Genomic DNA, 19388 nt, shown 5'->3' with positions numbered 1-19388 from the left:
CCACATAACACCAAGCCAGTCACATCAGTTTCTGTACCAGAGGACCTTACACTCTAATGTCCCCCCCACAGTCACACACTATTACCATTATACATTATTATTATTATTAAGCGACTCAAGAGGGGACATTAGAGTGTAAGCTCCTCTGCTACAGAGACTGATGTGAATGGCTCAGTGATCTCTGTACAGCAGTCACATCAGTCTCTCCACCAGAGGAGCTTACACTAATTGTGTGCGACTCTGGAGGGGACATTAGAGTGTAAGCTCCTTTGGTACAGAGACTGATGTGACTGGCTTCTCTGTACAGCACTGCGGTATATGTCAGAGCTATAGAGATCTATAGAGAACACCAAGCCAGTCACATCAGTCTCTGTACCAGGAGGAGCTTACACTCTAATCCCCCCCCCACCCCCCTACAGTCGCACACAATTATTAGAGTGTAAGCTCCTCTGGTACAGAGACTGATGTGACTGGCTCAGTGTTCTCTGTACAGCACTGCAATATAGGCCAGAGCTATATAAATGTATAATAGTGTGTGGCTGTAGGGGGACACTAGAGTGTAAGCTCTTTTGGTACAGAGACTGATGAGACTGGCTCAGTGTTCTCTATACATTTATATAGCTCTGACCACTGTACAGCACCGCGGTATATGTCACAGCTATATAAATGTATAGAGGACACTGAGCCAGTCACATCAGTCTCGGTACCAAAAGAGCTTACACTCTAGTGTCCCCCTACAGTCGCACACTATTATTTATTATACATTTATATAGCTCTGGCATATACCACAGCGCCGTACAGAGAACACTGAGCCAATCACATCAGTCTCTGTACCAGAGGAGCTTACACTCTAATGCCCCTCCCCCACACACCATTATTGTACAGCACTGAGGTATACATGTCAGAGCTATTTAAAATGTACAAAGAACACTGAGCCAGTCACATCAGTCTCTGTACCAGAGGAGCTTACACTCCAATGCCGCCCCCCCCCCCCCCCCCCAGTCACACACTATTACCATTATACATTTATATAGCTCCGATATATACCGCAGCACTGTACAGAGAACAGGTCTGGTCTTGGTCCACCAGGACAGTTGAGGGTGGTGGTGACCACAGATGGGCAGAGGTTTCTCGGTGGGCAGTGAGATCTCCCCCAGGAGGTGATGGAGACACATCAGATGCGGGTGGAATGGAGATATTCTCCTCTGATGGAAGAAAAGGGGGGACAATGGGCTCTGTCAGAGCTATAAGGAAGGGATTAATGAGACAATCAGAGGGAGAGGCCCGGGGCCAAACTGCCCACTGAGCACAGACACTGGGCCGGCCAACGTCTGGAAAATCTCCATTATGGAAGCTCTCAGCTTGGGATGTGCTGCTGCCAACACCACTCAGTTCAAAGCACTTTAATAATATCATAGCCGGTGCTGAGCCCTGGGAGAGAGCGTCCCCCGCTGGTCCATTCACAGCCGACCCTGCAAAAAAAAAAAAAAATCACAATTCCCATCCCTCTGAGAACACACAACAGCTGCATTCACCTGCTTCTGCAGCTGCAGGACTCTGAGCCCACGACACCAGTACAGGCGCTGCAGAGGGTACGGGCGTATAACCGGGGTCATGGCTCCTAATCCCTTCCCCCACATATATACCAGCCGTGAGATTACATTCTGCACAGAATATTGAATTTATCTGCGTTCAGAACCATTTTTTCCCCTTGTCTAGTTTGATGGTTGGGACTTCCGTAAGTTTATTATATTTGAATAGAAATACTATAATTAATCTTGATGAACTCATCAGGGCAGCCATCGCAAGTTTTGGAAGCCCCCCAACACACCTTTAGGCCTGGGCCACCCCCTGGGGCCTGACCACCAACAGTCCCCAGGGCCCATCCACCAAATCCACGGCCTGGCCATCCCACCGAGTCCTTATATCCTTATACTGTATATGAAAATGAATCTAATCCAGCAAAGAGGCATCCCAAGCCGCACCAAAGAGGCATCCCAAGCCGCGCCAAAGAGGCATCCCAAGCCGCGCCAAAGAGGCATCCCAAGCCGCCCAAAGAGGCATCCCAAGCCGCGCCAAAGAGGCATCCCAAGCCGCGCCAAAGAGGCATCCCAAGCCGCGCCAAAGAGGCATCCCAAGCCGCGCCAAAGAGGCATCCCAAGCCGCGCCAAAGAGGCATCCCAAGCCGCGCCAAAGAGGCATCCCAAGCCGCGCCAATCCAACAAAAAGATACAGCACAGACCCAGATCCAGCAACATTGCCAATTTACCATTGTGATGTCTATCAACTTGTCTCCAGACCAGTCCAGAATGGGCACTGAGCAGATGATATCACTCCACCTTCCCCCAGCAGCCACAACTAAGTGAGCCGCGCAGGCTCATTCCTCGGCTGCCCCACTTTAGCAATTGCTAGTTACTACAACAGCAACAACTCAATCTAATTGATTAGGGCCCAGGCAACCATTGGAACAACCCATCCATGTGTATAGGCAGGCTGATGTTCCCCCCCCCCCCCCCCCCCATGGTGGCCCTGATCTCATCTGCTCATAATGGTGAGATTTCCTGCAGTAGTTTGTGTCTCTGCCCCTCCCACAATGATGAGATTGCCTGCAGTAGTTTGTGTCTCTGCCCCTCCCACAATGATGAGATTTCCTGCAGTAGTTTGTGTCTCTGCCCCTCCCACAATGCTGAGATTTCCTGCAGTAGTTTGTGTCTCTGCCCCTCCCACAATGCTGAGATTTCCTGCAGTAGTTTGTGTCTCTGCCCCTCCCACAATGCTGAGATTTCCTGCAGTAGTTTGTGTCTCTGCCCCTCCCACAATGATGAGATTGCCTGCAGTAGTTTGTGTCTCTGCCCCTCCCACAATGATGAGATTTCCTGCAGTAGTTTGTGTCTCTGCCCCTCCCACAATGATGAGATTTCCTGCAGTAGTTTGTGTCTCTGCCCCTCCCACAATGATGAGATTTCCTGCAGTAGTTTGCGTCTCTGCCCCTCCCACAATGGGGAGATTTCCTGCAGTAGTTTGTGTTTCTGCCCCTCCCACAATGCTGAGATTTCCTGCAGTAGTTTGTGTCTCTGCCCCTCCCACAATGCTGAGATTTCCTGCAGTAGTTTGTGTCTCTGCCCCTCCCACAATGATGAGATTGCCTGCAGTAGTTTGTGTCTCTGCCCCTCCCACAATGATGAGATTTCCTGCAGTAGTTTGTGTCTCTGCCCCTCCCACAATGATGAGATTTCCTGCAGTAGTTTGCGTCTCTGCCCCTCCCACAATGGTGAGATTTCCTGCAGTGGTTTGTGTTTCTGCCCCTCCCACAATGGTGAGATTTCCTGCAGTAGTTTGCGTCTCTGCCCTCCCACAATGGGGAGATTTCCTGCAGTAGTTTGTGTCTCTGCCCCTCCCACAATGGTGAGATTCCCTACAGTATAGTTTGTTCTACCCCTGTGATGCTTATAGGGTATAGTCTGCCCCTCCCCCTGTTGATCAGGTGACACCTACCCATACACAGAATGTCGTGATGTTCCATACAGTCGCTAATCTGCACCTCGTTCTCTTTGCACTCTGTCCGGCACAGAAAACATGGCGATACGCTGCTCTTCACCTCAGAGTAGAAGCCTTTGGGGCACTGCTGGCACTCTGTGTTCTCTGTGCCGGAGCAGTTCCTCTTTACACCAAAACCTTTCCCGCACACCCGACAAGCAAGGCATTGGCTGCTGTCCTCATCTTCATAGTGCAGGTATTGGCCAATGGGGCAACGTGGCTGGCAGAGCTCTGTGGCCCAGTTAGTCTTCGGCAAGGTGGAATCTGGGGGGGAAGTATATGAGAATGTTAGAGAGAGAATACCTTTACAATAAGTAGCAATAGAAAATGTACCCACCCATTGTATTTTATGTAGTAGTTGGTGTCTCTGCCCCTCCCACAATGGTGAGGTTTCCTGCAGTAGCTTGTGTCTTATTCTCTCCCCCCCCCCCCACCATAGTAAGCTTCCATGCAGTAGTTTGTGTCGGTGGCTCACTTACTGTTGCATTGATCACAGTTGGCGTCTGAAGCTCCACATGGCACAAACACCCCGGAGCCCAGCGGGCACTCAGTGCAGCACACATCCGCCTCGGTGAACATTCCGCTCTTGCACACCTCACTGGTCACCACCTGCGGGAAGAAGAGCAGAAGATTGAGAATTTGGCCTGGAGATTTCTTTACCATTTTATGATGCCCAGTGAATGAGATCACACTGGGCACAGGAGGAGGAGTCACTGAAACACGATCAGAGGTAGCAAAATGTTTCCCTTCTATGGTGGTACACTTTAAAGGGTCACTCCACTCATAACCAATAGTGCAGAGTTTGTCAGACACTGAAGTGTGATGACTCCATTCTCTACAATTCTGGATGATGCCCACCGGCTGAGTGCTGCCAGAGGGGGAAAAAAACCCGACAGAGGTCACAGAGAAAGATTGTTGCCAGGGACAGTCGGCCACCGAAGCCCCGTTGCCAGGGACAGTCGGCCACCGAAGCCCCGTTGCCAGGGACAGTCGGCCACCGAAGCCTCGTGTCATCATCCATATGTGCACCTCCATTACACAGATATACATTCTACACTTAGACTGGCTACAAAATGTTATACAATCAGATTGTACGACTGGATTGTAGTGTGTGACCTTCATAAGGACGTTGTACAGATTGTTACTGGTATGATGATCAGTATTTGTACTCCAAATCGATCATTTATAGTTGCGGGGAATCAATTTTCCAAACAAGCTGATCAATAACTCCAGTGTGCCATTCTATTAGTGTGAAAGATAGACTGTTGTCCATCTTCATTGTATAAATCAGAGAATCTTTATCTAACCCGTAGAGGTGACCAGGACGCCCTCCATGCGCACCCCTCCTGGGCACATTACCATGTGATGACCCCCGCTTTGCACATCACAGGGTCTCACCTGGAACACAATGAGAAGGTTTCAGTGAAACTCCTCTCATTTCAGAGCGCCCCTTGCTGGGAGCATCGTAAATACCAGAACACAGGAGGGCGCTCCGCCCAGACAACACCCAACAAAGGAGTGTCACTTCCTGACTTCAAATATCTCCAACCACAAACCTTTCATCTGGTTTGGGAAGCAGAAAGCCAAAAGGGCGCCGAATGAGGAGTCAGTGTGTAGGAGATACATTGTCAGAAAATATCGAAACCAAGTATATAAAAAAAAAAAAAAAAGGGCACGTCCAGCCAAAACGATCTTAGTTTTGGTTAGGAATAGGGAGGGTTGGAACGCCTGCTGGGCATTTACTGTATATGGGGTTACATTAAGGCCTCATGTACACTGGACGTTTTTACAGCGGCTGTTTTTTGGCTTCAGGTGTTTTTTTCTACAGTCAGTGAACTCTCCATGTTATCCTATGTGTCCATGCACACATAGGCTGTTAACTGTAAAGACAAAAAAATACAAAAAAAATACAAAAAAAAAAAAAAATCAGTGGGTTCTGAGCTGAGTTTTTCCAGCTGTAAAAATGTTCCAACGTCAAAAAAAGGTTCATAAAAAAAAAAAAAAAAAAAAAACACAACACTACACACAAAACACACACACGTGGCTCACAAGTGTTTAACATTTTTGATCCAATAAAAAAAAAATTAAAAAAAAAAAAAAAAAGCTATTGCAAACGTGTTGAAAAACTCACTGCAAAAGCTACTGCCATTTTTATAACATAATTATTATAACATCCAGTGTGCATTGATCAACATATGCTCAGTACAAGGAAATTATTATTTTATTATATTAATAATTATTACTACATTAACTAATGCTAATATTGTGTATTCAATAAATCAGTGTAAATAAACAAAATTTACCGATAAATGTAAATGCAGAACACTAGTCAACAGCTAGTATTTAATATTTAGCATTCAATAAATCAATGTAAATAATTACATAAATTGGTTGAATACTAAATATTCAAATACATTAGTATTAAACTAGTGTGTTGATGTGAATAATGTAACCACGCTGCATATTTTTTTTTTCCCCCAGGAGCTCAGCGAATACAAGCGTGGTACCGTGATGGGTTGCCACCTGTCTGGGATTCAGCTGGACAGTCTTTTTTTTTAATCACTTGTCCGGGTTTCCAACACACTGAAACCCGGACGCGTTATGCAGACTGGGCTGTGGCTCCCCAAATAACCAAGATAGCCACATACAAATCTGTTACCCTCTAGGAGCTGCAGGTGGCTGTCTGGGGGGGGGCAGGGTTCAGCGTCACTGGGGAGCAGGGCGAAGAGGTCAGCAAGAGCAAGTTGGCCAAACCCCCGTTTGCTGGGGAACACTATGCTGCGGTGCTCATTACTACTCCTAAAAAGGCGTCCCAGACTGATAAAGTGGTTGGTTTGGCTTGAAGGAAAAGTGGTAACCCTAGTTGCCACCTGTGCAATAAGTCCATCTATGAAATTTCCTTTTTGCTAAAATATTCCATGATCAACTGTTAAACCCTTACAAACACACTTTGACCTACAGGTAAGCATAGATTAAGGCTTACCTGTAGGTCCAAGAAAGATCTCCTAAAGCTACATGCGCGGGAGCGACGTCATCGCGGCTTTGCCGAATGACAGCGGCGGAGCGGCGAGACCCACCGAGAAGATGGATGGCCGGACTACAGGGGACAGCAGTGACTTCGCTGGCTCCTGTGTCAGGTAAGTGACACATAATGGACTACGATGCGATGCGATGCATAGTAGTCCATTATGCTTTACCTTTGCAGGGAATCAAAGAGGAAGTAAACTCATCAGGGTTTACTTCCTCTTTAAGGGTATTATAACAAAGTGAAAGCAATGGCAACTCAGCCTCGAAGTGTAGGCCACATAATGACAGAGCGGGGTCAGTGAATGCTGAAGCTCACAACATAAGAAGAAGAAGCCACCAACTGTCTGCAGAGAGTCAGTAGGTACAGATCTCCCAACGTCGTGTGGCCTTCAGATTGATACAAGAGTGCGTAGAGAACTTCATGGAATGGGTTTCTATGGCCGAGCAGCTCCATCCAAGCCTTACATCAAGTGCAACGCAAAGTGTCGGATGGCGTGGTGTAAAGCACGCCGCCACTACTAGACTCTAGAGCAGTGGAGACGTGTTCTCTGGAGTGACCACTCTTCTCTGTCTGGCAATCTGATGGAAGCGTCTGGGTTTGGCTTTTGCCAGGAGAACGGTACTTGCCTGACTACATTGTGCCAACTGTAAAGTATGGGGGGGGGGGGATTATGGTGTGGGGTTGTCTTTCAGGAGTTGGACTTCCTTGATGCCTCAAGAGTTCCATTGAAGGTGTCAGTATATACCTAGACATTTTGGACAAATTTCATGCTTCCAACTTTGTGGGGACAGTTTGGGGGGTGGGCTCTTCCTGTTCCAACATGGACTGCACAAAGCAAAGTCCATGGAGACATGGAGTGAGTTTGTGCAGGCCAGTCAAGTTCCTCCCCCCCCAAACTTGCTCATCCATGTCTTTATGGACCTTGCTTTGTACACTGGTGGGCAGTCATGTTGGAACAGGAAGGGGCCGTCCCCAAACTGTTCCCACAAAGTTGGGAGCATTAAATTGTCCAAAATTTCTTGGTATGCTGACGCCTCTAGAGTTCCCTTCACTGGAACCAAGGGGCCAAGTCCCTTGGGGGGGGGGGGGGGGGGGAGAAAAGAAAACAAACACACCACCACACTACAATCCCACCCCTCCACCAAAATTTGGACCAGTGCACCAAAGCTAGGTCCATAAGACATGGATGATTGAGTTTAAGGTGGAGGAACTTGAATGGCCTGCACAGAGTCCTGACCTCAACCTGATAGCACACCTTTGGGGTGAATTAGAGCAAGGACTGTGAGCCACGCCTTCTTGTCAACATCACAAATGCGCTTCTGGAAGAATGGTCAAACCTTCCCATAGACACCCTCCTAAACCTTGTGGACGGCCTTCCCAGATGAGTTGAACCCTACGGACTAAGGCTGGGATGCCATTAATGTCCGTGTAAAAGGCAGGCGTCTTAATACTTTTGGTAATGTGGGGTGTGTGATTTTTATTCTATACTCAGAGTGACCTGCAGGTGCCGTCCATACAATCCCCCCCCCCCCCAATTTTCAAGTCAGATTTAAAATTAGAACTCTGATCTGTTCCAATGTTGCCTTCAGGCCCCTCTCAGCCTTCACACAGCAATCTTATACACAATGTACGCTTTGTTCTATCTGTGCTCTACAGATCTATGGAAAGGTTCAGTACAGCCAGCAGTGGGATTTCAGTTTTGGGTGGATGTGAGCAGACTATATACCGGCACCGAGACCTACAAGGGGTCCTCCAACTGCCCATCAACCCCCCCCATAATCCCGCTGTTGGGTTTTCCCCATGCATGTACAGCAGAGTACAGTCTGCAATCATTTTTATTTGCAGTAACAGCTACTTTTTTTTTTTTTTTTTTAAAAGCCAGCAGCTACAAATACTGCAGCTGCTGACTTTTAAAATAGTGACACTTACCTGTCCAGCGCGCCTGCGATGTCGGCACCCGAAGCCGATCTGTAGATCGTTTCTCGGGTGCTGCCGCCGCCATCTTGGGTATGGGAATCAGGAAGAGGAGCTTTTTCGGCTTCATTTCCCGGTTCCCTACTGCGCATGCGCGAGCCGCGCAATAAGGACGGTCCCCGCTGCCTCTGGGATCTGTGTGTTTGAACAGCAGGCAGCGGGGCACTTGCGGAAAGGGGCGTAATATACGCCCCTTTCCGCAGAGAGCTATCCCGGAAGTGGGTGCAGATACCTGTACTGTACAGGTACCTGCACCCCCCTCCCCCCTGAAAGGTGCCAATTGTGGCGCCGGAGGGGGGGAGGGTTCCGATGAGCGGAAGGTCCACTTTAGGGTGGACCTCCGCTTTAAATATGGGGGGGGGAGCTTTTGGGGGTCCTCCCCTCTTCCCAGTCCAAGGAACCCTTCAAGTGATATACCATACACACACACACACACACACACACACACACACACACACACACACACACAAAATCTCTGGCTCCTGAAGAGCACACTCTGTTTTTCAAGGTTACACCTGAACTGTATGTTGGTTACAATTGTCTAAATTTGGACCTCAGCATCAGTCTGACTGGACCAGGAGATGTTCAGCCTGACCACACGGGGGCACTGTCTTCTGGCAGGCATGGAACTATGGTCTGGTTGGGTGCTGAAGTTACTCTCTCTCGGAGCCCGCCCAGTGGGAGTGGCCCTCTTGCTGTGCTTTCTGAGAGAGGGCATTTAAGATGCAGACATCACGTGGTTCGGGGGTTCCGGTCCAGAATGATGTGCCGACTTCATGGTCCTGGTCCTCCTGACCAGCCCCCAGGAAGGCTATGGCCTGGGGTGCGGATTCACCCGATCTTGATGTCTCTGGGTTGGCTAGCCCGAGGCAAGGAAACTAAAAAAAAAAAAAAAAAAAAAAAAAAGGAGGATTCTGAGGTGGTTGGGTGCCGTCTCTGGTTTGGGAGAGACCCAGAGTACTTCAAACATTCCAGGGGAGGACTCTTCAGAAGAAGACCACGTACGGATTGGTTTCCTAGCAAGAGCCTGGAGGAGCTGAAATACCCAAGAGAATCCGGTCTCGTGGATATCGCCAAGCTGGCTGAAAGATTCAGGTATCCTACAAGTGTTCTAAAGCTTAGTTTTCCCTACAACAACGTCTGTGGCAGAGACATTATCTTGTATGTTCTAGAACAACGTCTGTGGCAGAGACTTGTTCCTGAGTTAAGCACCTTGTTGGCTGCTAGGTCTGGTGAGAGGGGGACTGTCCAACCTGAGTGACCATCCAGCTGTGAATGGCCATTCTCTGGATGCAGTCAAAGTAAGCAAGTTCTTCAATGTTGACTTTGACAATAAGAGTCCCCGAATTTCCTTTCCAACCCTCTGATCCCAAAGTAAGAGACTGTTCATTGTCTACATCTTGCTCATAAAATCCCTTAAGTGGATCTGTTGTCGGTCCCTCAAGTTACTTGGCCATCTACCACGGGACACCCCTAGACGTGAAGGGAGGAGAGAAAAGGTAACTGGAAGCCCAAATCTAACCAGCAGCTCCTTTGGGGGTTAGTGCTCTCTCTACATCTAAATTGATGGCACTATACAAGTACCTGCAATAAATAAAATATCCAGAATGCAGCAATAGGAGTGAGACTGCATGCCATGGTGGGGCGGAGGTAATGGGATCCCACCACAATAAGCAGCAAGTGGGTGAAAACTGACCACAGGCATCCGCTGAATCTCTTGCTTCTCAGTGCAAGACGTATTTTAGAACGGCGGAGGCAACACAAAACACCCGCCGCGCTCACCACCCTCCGTGCGCGTCCTCCGGGCAGCGAGCCCTGCAGGACAAAACGCCATTCTTTATTCGTCGTGCTGCCGTCCTTATCCAATCATGGTTTCAGGTTTCTGTGTTTGTGTAATGGCTGAATATACCGTCGGGCACACTGGGCCCTGTGTGTGTGTGCGCAGAGGAGGAGCGCGGGGCTCCCTGGCTGGCGAGGTGGGTGGATGCCATGCCCACCGTATGGAGTGCACCCAGTGCCCGCTGGGTGGCTCAGTGCCAGGCTCACAGCAGTTTATTTAATTTGGGACCAACGCTGCAGAAAAACTCAGAGAGCCTGCAGGACGGGGACACAGATCGCCTTGTTCCAGGAATGTGGCTCCACAGACTACAGCGTCACACCCACAAACACCAACACAAACCAACACACCTCCGCCTCGGCTACAGCGTCCGCATCCGCGTCCTGACTGAGCTCAGAGAACCACATCAGTCTCTGTACCAGAGGAGCTTACACTCTGTCACCCCCCAGTCACACACACTATTATACCTTTATATAGCCGACATATCACAGTGACAGTACTGTACAGAGATCACTGAGCCAGTCACATCAGTCTCTGTACCAGAGGAGCTTACACTCTAATTAGCCTTGGGAGTAAATCGGGGCAATCTGGAGTGCATTCACACAAATGCCATAAACAATTATGCATATTGGGGGGGGGGGGGGCAGCATACATCTGATGCTTCTCACTTCTCTTTATCCTTTAAACACAAGGGGGGGGGGGGGAGAATAATGGAGTTAAGAAGATCAGAGAAGTGAATCATCCCGGTGCGGATCTTGTTCTAATTAAGCAGCATTTCCCTCTCGCTGCTCTCCCAATTTCACAGGCCGCTCCATATTTGGAGAGGACCGCGCTGCCTCAGCATCTGGAGACAGACTGGGGATGGGACATCCTGGGGACAAAGCGGGTCCTGTGTGCCCCCCCCCCCCCCCCCCCCCCAACAAGAGACATCGCAGCCCTCCGCTGTGATAGGATTGCTTGGATGCCATTTTGAAGACCCATGGTGTGCTGGGGGGGATGTATTCTTGGCCAAGTAGGGGGCAAGGGACCGCCGGAAACAGACAAGGTCCCGAGAAGGGGACAAGGTCCCGAGAAGGGGACAAGGTCCCGAGAAGGGGACAAGGTCCCGAGAAGGGAGGGGGGGGGGATGAGGGACCCCCAGGAACAGACACGGTCCCAAAAAGGGGACAAGGTCCCGAGAAGGGAAGGGGGGGGGGGATGAGGGACCCCCAGGAACAGACACGGTCCCAAAAAGGGGACAAGGTCCCGAGAAGCGGGATGAGGGACCCCCAGGAACAGACACGGTCCCAAAAAGGGACAAGGTCCCGAGAAGGGGATGAGGGACCCCCAGGAACAGACAAGATCCCAAAAAGGGGACAAGGTCCCGAGAAGGGGATAAGGGACCCCGAGGAACAGACAAGGTCCCAAAAAGGGGACAAGGTTCTGAGAAGGGGATGAGGGACCTCCAGGAACAGACAAGGTCCCAAGAAGGGGGCAAGGGATCCCCAGGAACAGAGAGTCCGGAAGCAGGGTGGGAACTGTCAGTTGCCCCTTATCCCTCATCTTATGGGGTAGAGAGGGGAAGGATTAGGACCTCATACAGGTCATCACTTCCTCTCCAGGGGACAAAAACAGGAAAGAATGCAAGATCTGGCCATTAGAGACACGGAGAGCAATGAAAACTTACTGGAGGATGTACAATCCAGCTTTCTGAGGTCACAGACAGCAATGTGGCCCCATTAGAGGACGGAACCTCCCAAATTGTAGATGGAGTTCCACTTAAAGGGTCACAAAGTAGGATCTGACAACTTCTTCTGAATATGCAGATCCGTTTCTGGGTTTCATTTACCATTTCATGGGGCAGGACGATGAATCACACATTGCGACACTCCAAGGATGGAACTCAACATTCCTACAGATACATTTCATCCAAACAGACCGACTCCAGGCGGAAAAACTGCACAGAAAGCAGAAAGAAAAAAGTAAGGGCCAATTTACAGAACTGGCCCCGACACGGGTCACTGGGAGCAGGGACCCCAGGCATAGGATAGGGGGACACCCCACCCCCCCTAAGACAGACATAGGATGGGGCCCCTGATATGGAGAGGATGGTTCTTAAAACTATTCATTTAGAATGGTGACCAGGATCCTCAGATTACCGATCTCTTCTGCATTATATACAATGTATTCCTGTTTATGATACAAACGTCATCACTGGTCACCTCGGAGGAAACGATACATTGTATCTGATAAATATTCCCTATTCATTCACCAAGGAGAAGATTAGGCCCAGATTCACACTAATTTGGTGCAGGAAAACATCAATCCATCATGGTTTCCCGCACCGCATTCAAATCGCGCCGCCCTTGCAATCTGCAGCGGGTGTCGGTGCAAATCGCAGCGTTCTGCCCACACAAAAAAGTTCCCAATGCGATCCTGGGTGCAGTGCGCTTCCATAATTGGGGCATGTAAAGTCCCAATGTCGCTTGTTCCCCCCTTTTTTTGGGACAATTTAAACCCATTTAATATTGGGGCTCAATCGCACGGCACTGAATTGCATGTAAAGTGAACAGGAATATGGTGCGATTCACACGCGGTTCATAGCAAGAGCCAAGGCTCATTCACATTGGGCAATAATATCGCAGCAAAATGAGCAACGTGCGTCTGGGTGCCTTTATTCTTAATGCTACCCCCCCCCCAAAAGGTGCCGCTATTCTGCCACGTTCAACATGCCACAACCGGAGCAAAATGAGCATTTAAAAAATGCTTCTTCCTGCCTGCAGGAGACCGACGACGTCTCAGCCATTCACTGAACTGGACCTTACAATGGCATCAAAGCCAAAAAGCAAAACATATTGCAGCATAGTTCTTGGAAAGGATGGCTGCATTCGTTTTCTTTTTTTTTTTAGGCTCTCTAGCCTTTATTTTCACCTGATGATTCAGCCAACAAGTCTGTTTACAAAAGAAAAAGCTCTCCCACAGTTACAGGAATGAGACAAACCATTTACCACTGGCCAGGGTGCTTACAATGATCAGCTTTTATTTTTAATTTTTTTTTTGGTAAATCCTTCATCTCAAAAGAAATAATAATTATTATTTAATATTTTTATTGATAAATTAGCAATAAAAATATGAATTATATTAAATATTTATATTCGATAAATAATGTTTATAATTAATAATAATTTTATTAATAAAGTAATGTCTGGAGCGTGACTTCTGTTCATTAGCATTTAAAATTAGTAAATTTAAATCCGCCAGTATTTCCAACACTCGCCTCCCCTCAGACTGTGCCAGGACAAGGCCATTTAGCACTCAGGGCTAATATGCCAAATTGTTTACCCCCCCCCCCCCCCCCCAGAAGTATGAGCATCATGTACCGCAAGCATAAATTCTCCCACCCCCATACTCCCTTATCACAAATCCCCCCCCCCCCCCCCACAAATCCTCTACCCCCGTATTTCACCTTTGAGCACAAATACTCCCCCCCATCCAAATTCCCAGCCATACAAATAAAGTCCCCTCCTTGCACCCCCCCCATATTACCTTTTCTAGCACAAACAAACATCTTCCTGCCCACCCCAAAAAAAAGTGCGCATGTTTTTTTAAAATAATCTGCCCTCCTAGCAACCCCCCCCCCCCCAAATCACCACTACTAGCACAATCCCCTCCCCCTTCTACCATATTACCTTTTCTAGCACAAAGCCCAGCCTGCCCCCACCCCCACAAATCCCCTATCCCCGTTCATAAAAAAAAAAAAAAAAAAAAAAAAAATATAGATCCCCCTCCTAGCACCCCCCCCCCCCTTTTTTCCTAGCACAACAATCCCCAAGTTTCCACTCCTATAACAATTCTTACCCCCTGCCACCCCTCAAATTAATCCTGCCAACACAAATCTCCTTGTGGTGCTCCCCCCCGTGACCAGGGCAGCCGTCCCTCCTGCCCACCCCTTGTCCTGGCCCTGCTCAGGCTGACAATGTTGCTGTGCCCCTTCAGCCAGAGTGGGGCGTTCTAATACAAGTGGCATGTTACTGGCCAGGCCACCACATCGAAACGATTGGCACGCTGCAATGCAGGACGTTGGTTTTGAGTACAAATACTGCTTTAAAAGGACGGCATTTTCATAATAAAAAAATAAAATAAAAAAAGGCGGGGGGGGCCTCTGAATAGCACATGAAGAATCTGCGCGGCGCGTGAAGAAAAGCGCGCAGGATCTTCAGTGGGTTGCGGTCCATTCAAAATAAATTCTTAACGTCACGCATGTAAAAAACGCGAGCGCACGCATTCAGCGCATGGCAGTTAAACAAAAACGCACCAGTATGGGGGGCGCCAAGATTAGATAGGGGTTCAGCGCAGACGGGGGGGGGGGGGGGAGGATGATCCCCTGCCCGCCACTCACAGGTACGCAGTGCTGCCGCGTCTATATTAAAAATTGGCGTGGACGCGCCCGCCCCCCCACCTCCTTGCAATGTGCCAATTATGTTCCCAGGAAAGCACCGAGTAAATGTCGTTTTTATAAGGTCTGACCACTTAATTACAGCGATCGGCTGCGAGAAAAAAAAAAAAAAAAAGTAAGAAGTCGACTGCGAAAATGTGTTGAGGGCAATGAAAGAAAGACTTTTCTCTGGTGAAAGGCCCTCTTCAGATGCTGGCATCCCGCCCCCCCCTCCCCCTCCCATTCCCTGTCCCTCTAATGCATCTCGCCTGCAGCTCTACCCGCAGCCCCCTACACCTATTTACCAAACTGATTTCAAGGGAAATTCCACAAATGTCCTTGAAGACTGCGAACACAGCGCCAGTGTACCGTTCCTGGACGGCCGGAATCGCAGCGAAGGACCGGGCTGGAGGGGAACCTAAAAAATGTTGGGATGTGTCGAGGCGACTACATTACGCCCCATTCATTGGGGGGTAAAAAATAATCCGGTTGAAGGTAAAGCAGATTTAAAGTCAATCTGAAGCCCAACAGTGCAACATGGAATCTGTTCTGCGGGCCTGATAAACGGATGGTGGTGCGCCAAATAGCGCACGTTGCGTCATTTATACTAGTGAGCCAAATAAATAATGAATCGCAATGCCTGCGACATGTGCATCAGAAATGGGAAAATCCCCTATTCGCGACATGCCGTGGGAATGTTGCAATTTGTGCGCTGGGAGCCAACATAAGTGCGTTTGTGCTAAATCAGTGATCTACAAACTGCGGCCCTCTGGTTGCTTTGATCTAGCCTTGGTGCCCAAATTCCCCCCCCCCCCCAATAGACGCCAACAATGGGGCCCCCCCAATTTCTACAGGCCCCAATAGACGCCAACAATGGGGGCCCAAATTCCCCCCCCCCAAATAGACGCCCAATTTCTTCAGGCCCCAATAGATGCCCCGCCCCCCCAATAGATGCCAACAATGCCCACACCCCCCCCAATAGACGCCAACAATGCCCACCGCCCAATAGACGCCAACAATGCCCCCCCCCCCCCCCAATTTCTCCAGGCCCCAATAGACACCAACAATGGGGGCCCCCAATTTCCCCAGGCCCCAACAGATGCCAACAATGGGGGCCCCAACAGATGCCAACAATGGGGGCCCAATTTTCCCCCCAATAGACACCAACAATGGGGGGCACAATTCCCCCCCCCCCCACGATGGGAACTATGGAGCTCAATCACACCAATAATGGGGCACAATTCTCTCCACCGACACCAAAGACAGGGCATTGTATTTTTCCCCTCACCGACTTCAGGACCTTTTCTACTCCCACTGGCCACCATCCAGCCCCTGTAAAGCCTGAAGGACAGAAATCCCCGTTTAGAACGTCTGGAGACCCCCCCGTGTTTGATACCCACCACACAGGTGTGAAGGAGCACGCGCACACACGCACACACGCACGGGAATGCATTCCCAGGTACCCATGCATCACGCGTAGGCAGGACTGAGACAAGGGGTGGGCAGGAGAGACAACTGCCCAGGGCACAAAAAGCATGGGGGCAAAGACTAGATGTAGACCCATGCTACTGCAGATATCAGTGGGAGAGCACAGTTCTGGATCCTGGCCCTGGGAGCTGGGTGACCCCCGTCACCGTACTTCGTGTAGGGCAGCCCATTCATTTCAATGGGCTGAAATGCGGAACAGAAGCCCCGATCCCCTGTTTCAAAAATGTCACACCAATGCATATGTGGGGTTTAATGCGTGGATCTTGCTAAAGTGCAAACAAAATTGTGCACCAAAAATTGCATGGTAACTGTCCGGTGCACTGGCAGCCCACGCCTAAGGAACAAGGCACACTGGCAGCCCATGCCTAATGAAAGCGCTGCCTTAATGCAACTCATGTTGCCACATGCCATGCCGCACATTGACACGCGGCAACGGCAAAAATTGAACACAACTTATGAAATGACAACAAGCTTATGAAATGACAACATGCTAAAAAGCTTTTAGCAAGGTTCCGGAAGGTTTTACCACCCACATCATTTTGTTAAGTTTTATTTGCATGCGTTCTCTTCCATATTTTTATTATTGTATTAATAAGTAAAATTTAAACTTTTCGGAAATCCATAATTTTGCGCAAAATTAACGTGGCCCGAAATCTTCCCTCTCTTCCCGGCTGGGAGACGCGCCATCCAATTAGGGAAGGTCGGCAAAGTTCCCAGTTTTTATTAGTCTACAGAAGGCAGTTTGGCCATCTTCCAGCGTCAGGGAACTAATAACGTGTTAATTAGAGAGATCCTAATACATTATTTCCAGAGCGCAGTGCAGCGCGGCGCTATTCCCGGCCAGGAAGGGCCGCCAACCTGTGTGAATCACCGGCATGCGTGCCAATAGACGACCTACAGAGAGGAAGACCAATAAAACATCGGGACATGGTGAAGGACACCAACCAAGATCTACTGGAGGTTCCTTTGGGCTCCGTTCATGCCATGCAGGTGCGATAGAGTCTGTGTGCGTTTCCATGCGTTCCTGCGTCACTCATTTCAATGGGCCGTCGTACGCACTAAAAAACGGAAGACCCTGACATTTTATGCAAAATTGCACACCGAACCAGTAGAAAGCCCCATTCGCATCTTAACCCGATTCTCTGTTCTTCCAGAAAAACCACTGGGGGGTTAACGGTGGAGCGGTCAAAAAAAAAAAATTTTATAAAAAAAAAAAAAAAAAAAAAAAAAAAAAAAAAAAGGCCCATTTATGCTTACATATTCCCACAAAAACGTGGTAATGCGCATAACATGTGTTGCGATTCATACGCCCCAACACACTAAGGCAGCGTGTTGCTTCACTTAGAAATCCCTGCGCCCTTCATCAGGGCTTCAGGATAGGAAACAATGTATCCAGCTGGATTGAGGATACAATGTTCTAAGGCAGTCGTCTCCAAATGGTGGCTTGGGGGCCAGATGCGGCCCTTTGCTAGCCTTTATTTGGCCCTTGGGGCACCATCCCTCCCACCGTCACCAATGACTGGGCACCCATCCCTCCCACCGGCACCATTGACGGGGCAACCATCCCTCCCACCGGCACCATTGACGGGGCACTATAATCTTGCTTTCATTCTCATTCATAGTCTTAATTTTTATTACTGATAACAACAACATTATTATTTTTAATAAGGATAATAAAATGAATAATAATGTTGCTATTAAATTGTTATTCTTAGCATCAACAACATTTAATCGTCACTATCCTCCCTTTTTATTGATAACAGTGATAATTGCCATCACCACCATTATTCTCGCTCATTCGCATTATTAGTTTTTACCCTTTACTGCATCTCAGTGCTGCTGATCTCCTGCAGCCACTTCCCACCTACATGCTCTCCAGCGACTGCATTTCTCAGGTTGGTTGCCCTGATGGTGACAACAGTTGATCATGCCCATATAATGTACACCGGCATGGGATAGCGTGTTACAGGGCGACAACACAACTCTGAGGAAGGGCCACTTTGCAGCAAGCTTGTCGGTGTGCTGGCGCGACGTATTTGTGGTACACCGTGACCAGACGTTCTGGTGCACTTTCCATCCAATGGTCAATGCCAGTATGGTGCATGAGAGGAATAGACCACAAGGGTGACTACACAGGAACGGTGTCTTGTCATATAACGTCCTCCATCCGATAGTGTCCTCTGCATATTGCGCATGCGCAGTACACAGCAACACACATTCCAAAAATTGCAGAGGATGAACGGCGCCTGCGCCGTGAGTCCAGGTTCTATCCCCACTATCCAAGTGGACGTTGAGTAGGAGTAAAAAAAGAGCAGAGCGCAGCGAGGCCGAGCCCGAAGCGTGGCGAGCGACCCTCTAATATTCACAACCCTATGTCCGCTTGGATGGTGGGGCTACCACCTCCACTCACGGCGCAGGCGCCGTTCAGCTTCGGAGATTTTCCGAAGCTTCGTCTGCACCGTACTGCATATGCACAGTACGGGCCGGACACTATACGGCAGATCACCGGCACTATTGAGGGACAGAAAAAAAAAAAAAAAAAAAAAAAAAAAAAAAAAGAAGTGTTGTCACCCTATAACAGGAAGTGCCTGAATTGATATAATCACACACATAGGTTGGACTTGATGGACTTGTGTCTTTTTTCAACCTCAACCATTATGGAATACCTTCATTGCAGGATCGCCAGGGACTTCTGAGGAAGATTTACAAAATGCTGAACATGCCACAGACAGGCCAAAGCTTGTATGAGATTTTAGTGATTGGTATTATATTGATGTTGGCCATCAGGACGGAGTCCTCCCCATGAGAAGAGAGGGTTAAGGATGGCTTCATATCTCCTATGAGTCGGTCGGCTCTTTTATTCTGTCTGAGCTGACTAATCAAAGAGATTCCCGAGAGTGACATCACTCAGCGCCGCTCTTCAACATCACAGCGAGAATATTAATAATCAGACCGACAAGTTTATACAAGACCAAGACTTGGCTCACCGCCATCTGCCATGGCGTCATCCCGACCAGAGGGAAGTCCTCTACACAGGACTTTTATAGGATATAGAGTGTAAGCTCTCCTGGTACAGAGACTGATGCGACTCGCTCAGTGTTCTCTGTACA

General features: G+C 48.9%; 1 protein-coding gene across 2 annotated transcripts in view; it reads right to left on the bottom strand.

Annotated features, from left to right (window-relative positions):
* LOC143997750 (tumor necrosis factor receptor superfamily member 16-like) overlaps positions 1–19388 on the bottom strand; it is a 43743-nt gene that overhangs the window by 11681 nt on the left and 12674 nt on the right. For both annotated transcript variants that reach the window (XM_077493541.1, XM_077493542.1), the window contains exons 2-3: positions 4017–4146; positions 3496–3801 (exon numbers count right to left, since the gene is read on the bottom strand). In XM_077493541.1, the coding sequence (XP_077349667.1) occupies positions 3496–3801; positions 4017–4146 (436 nt within the window). The remainder of the gene's footprint in view (positions 1–3495; positions 3802–4016; positions 4147–19388) is intronic.

This window comes from Lithobates pipiens, unplaced genomic scaffold, assembly GCF_037356315.1.
Source record: "Lithobates pipiens isolate NorthernLeopardFrog02 unplaced genomic scaffold, aLitPip1_a1.2 Scaffold_19, whole genome shotgun sequence".
NCBI classification, from domain to species: Eukaryota; Metazoa; Chordata; class Amphibia; order Anura; family Ranidae; genus Lithobates; species Lithobates pipiens.
The sequence above is the reverse complement of the archived record's forward strand: the minus strand, read 5'-3'. Positions and strand labels throughout refer to the sequence as shown.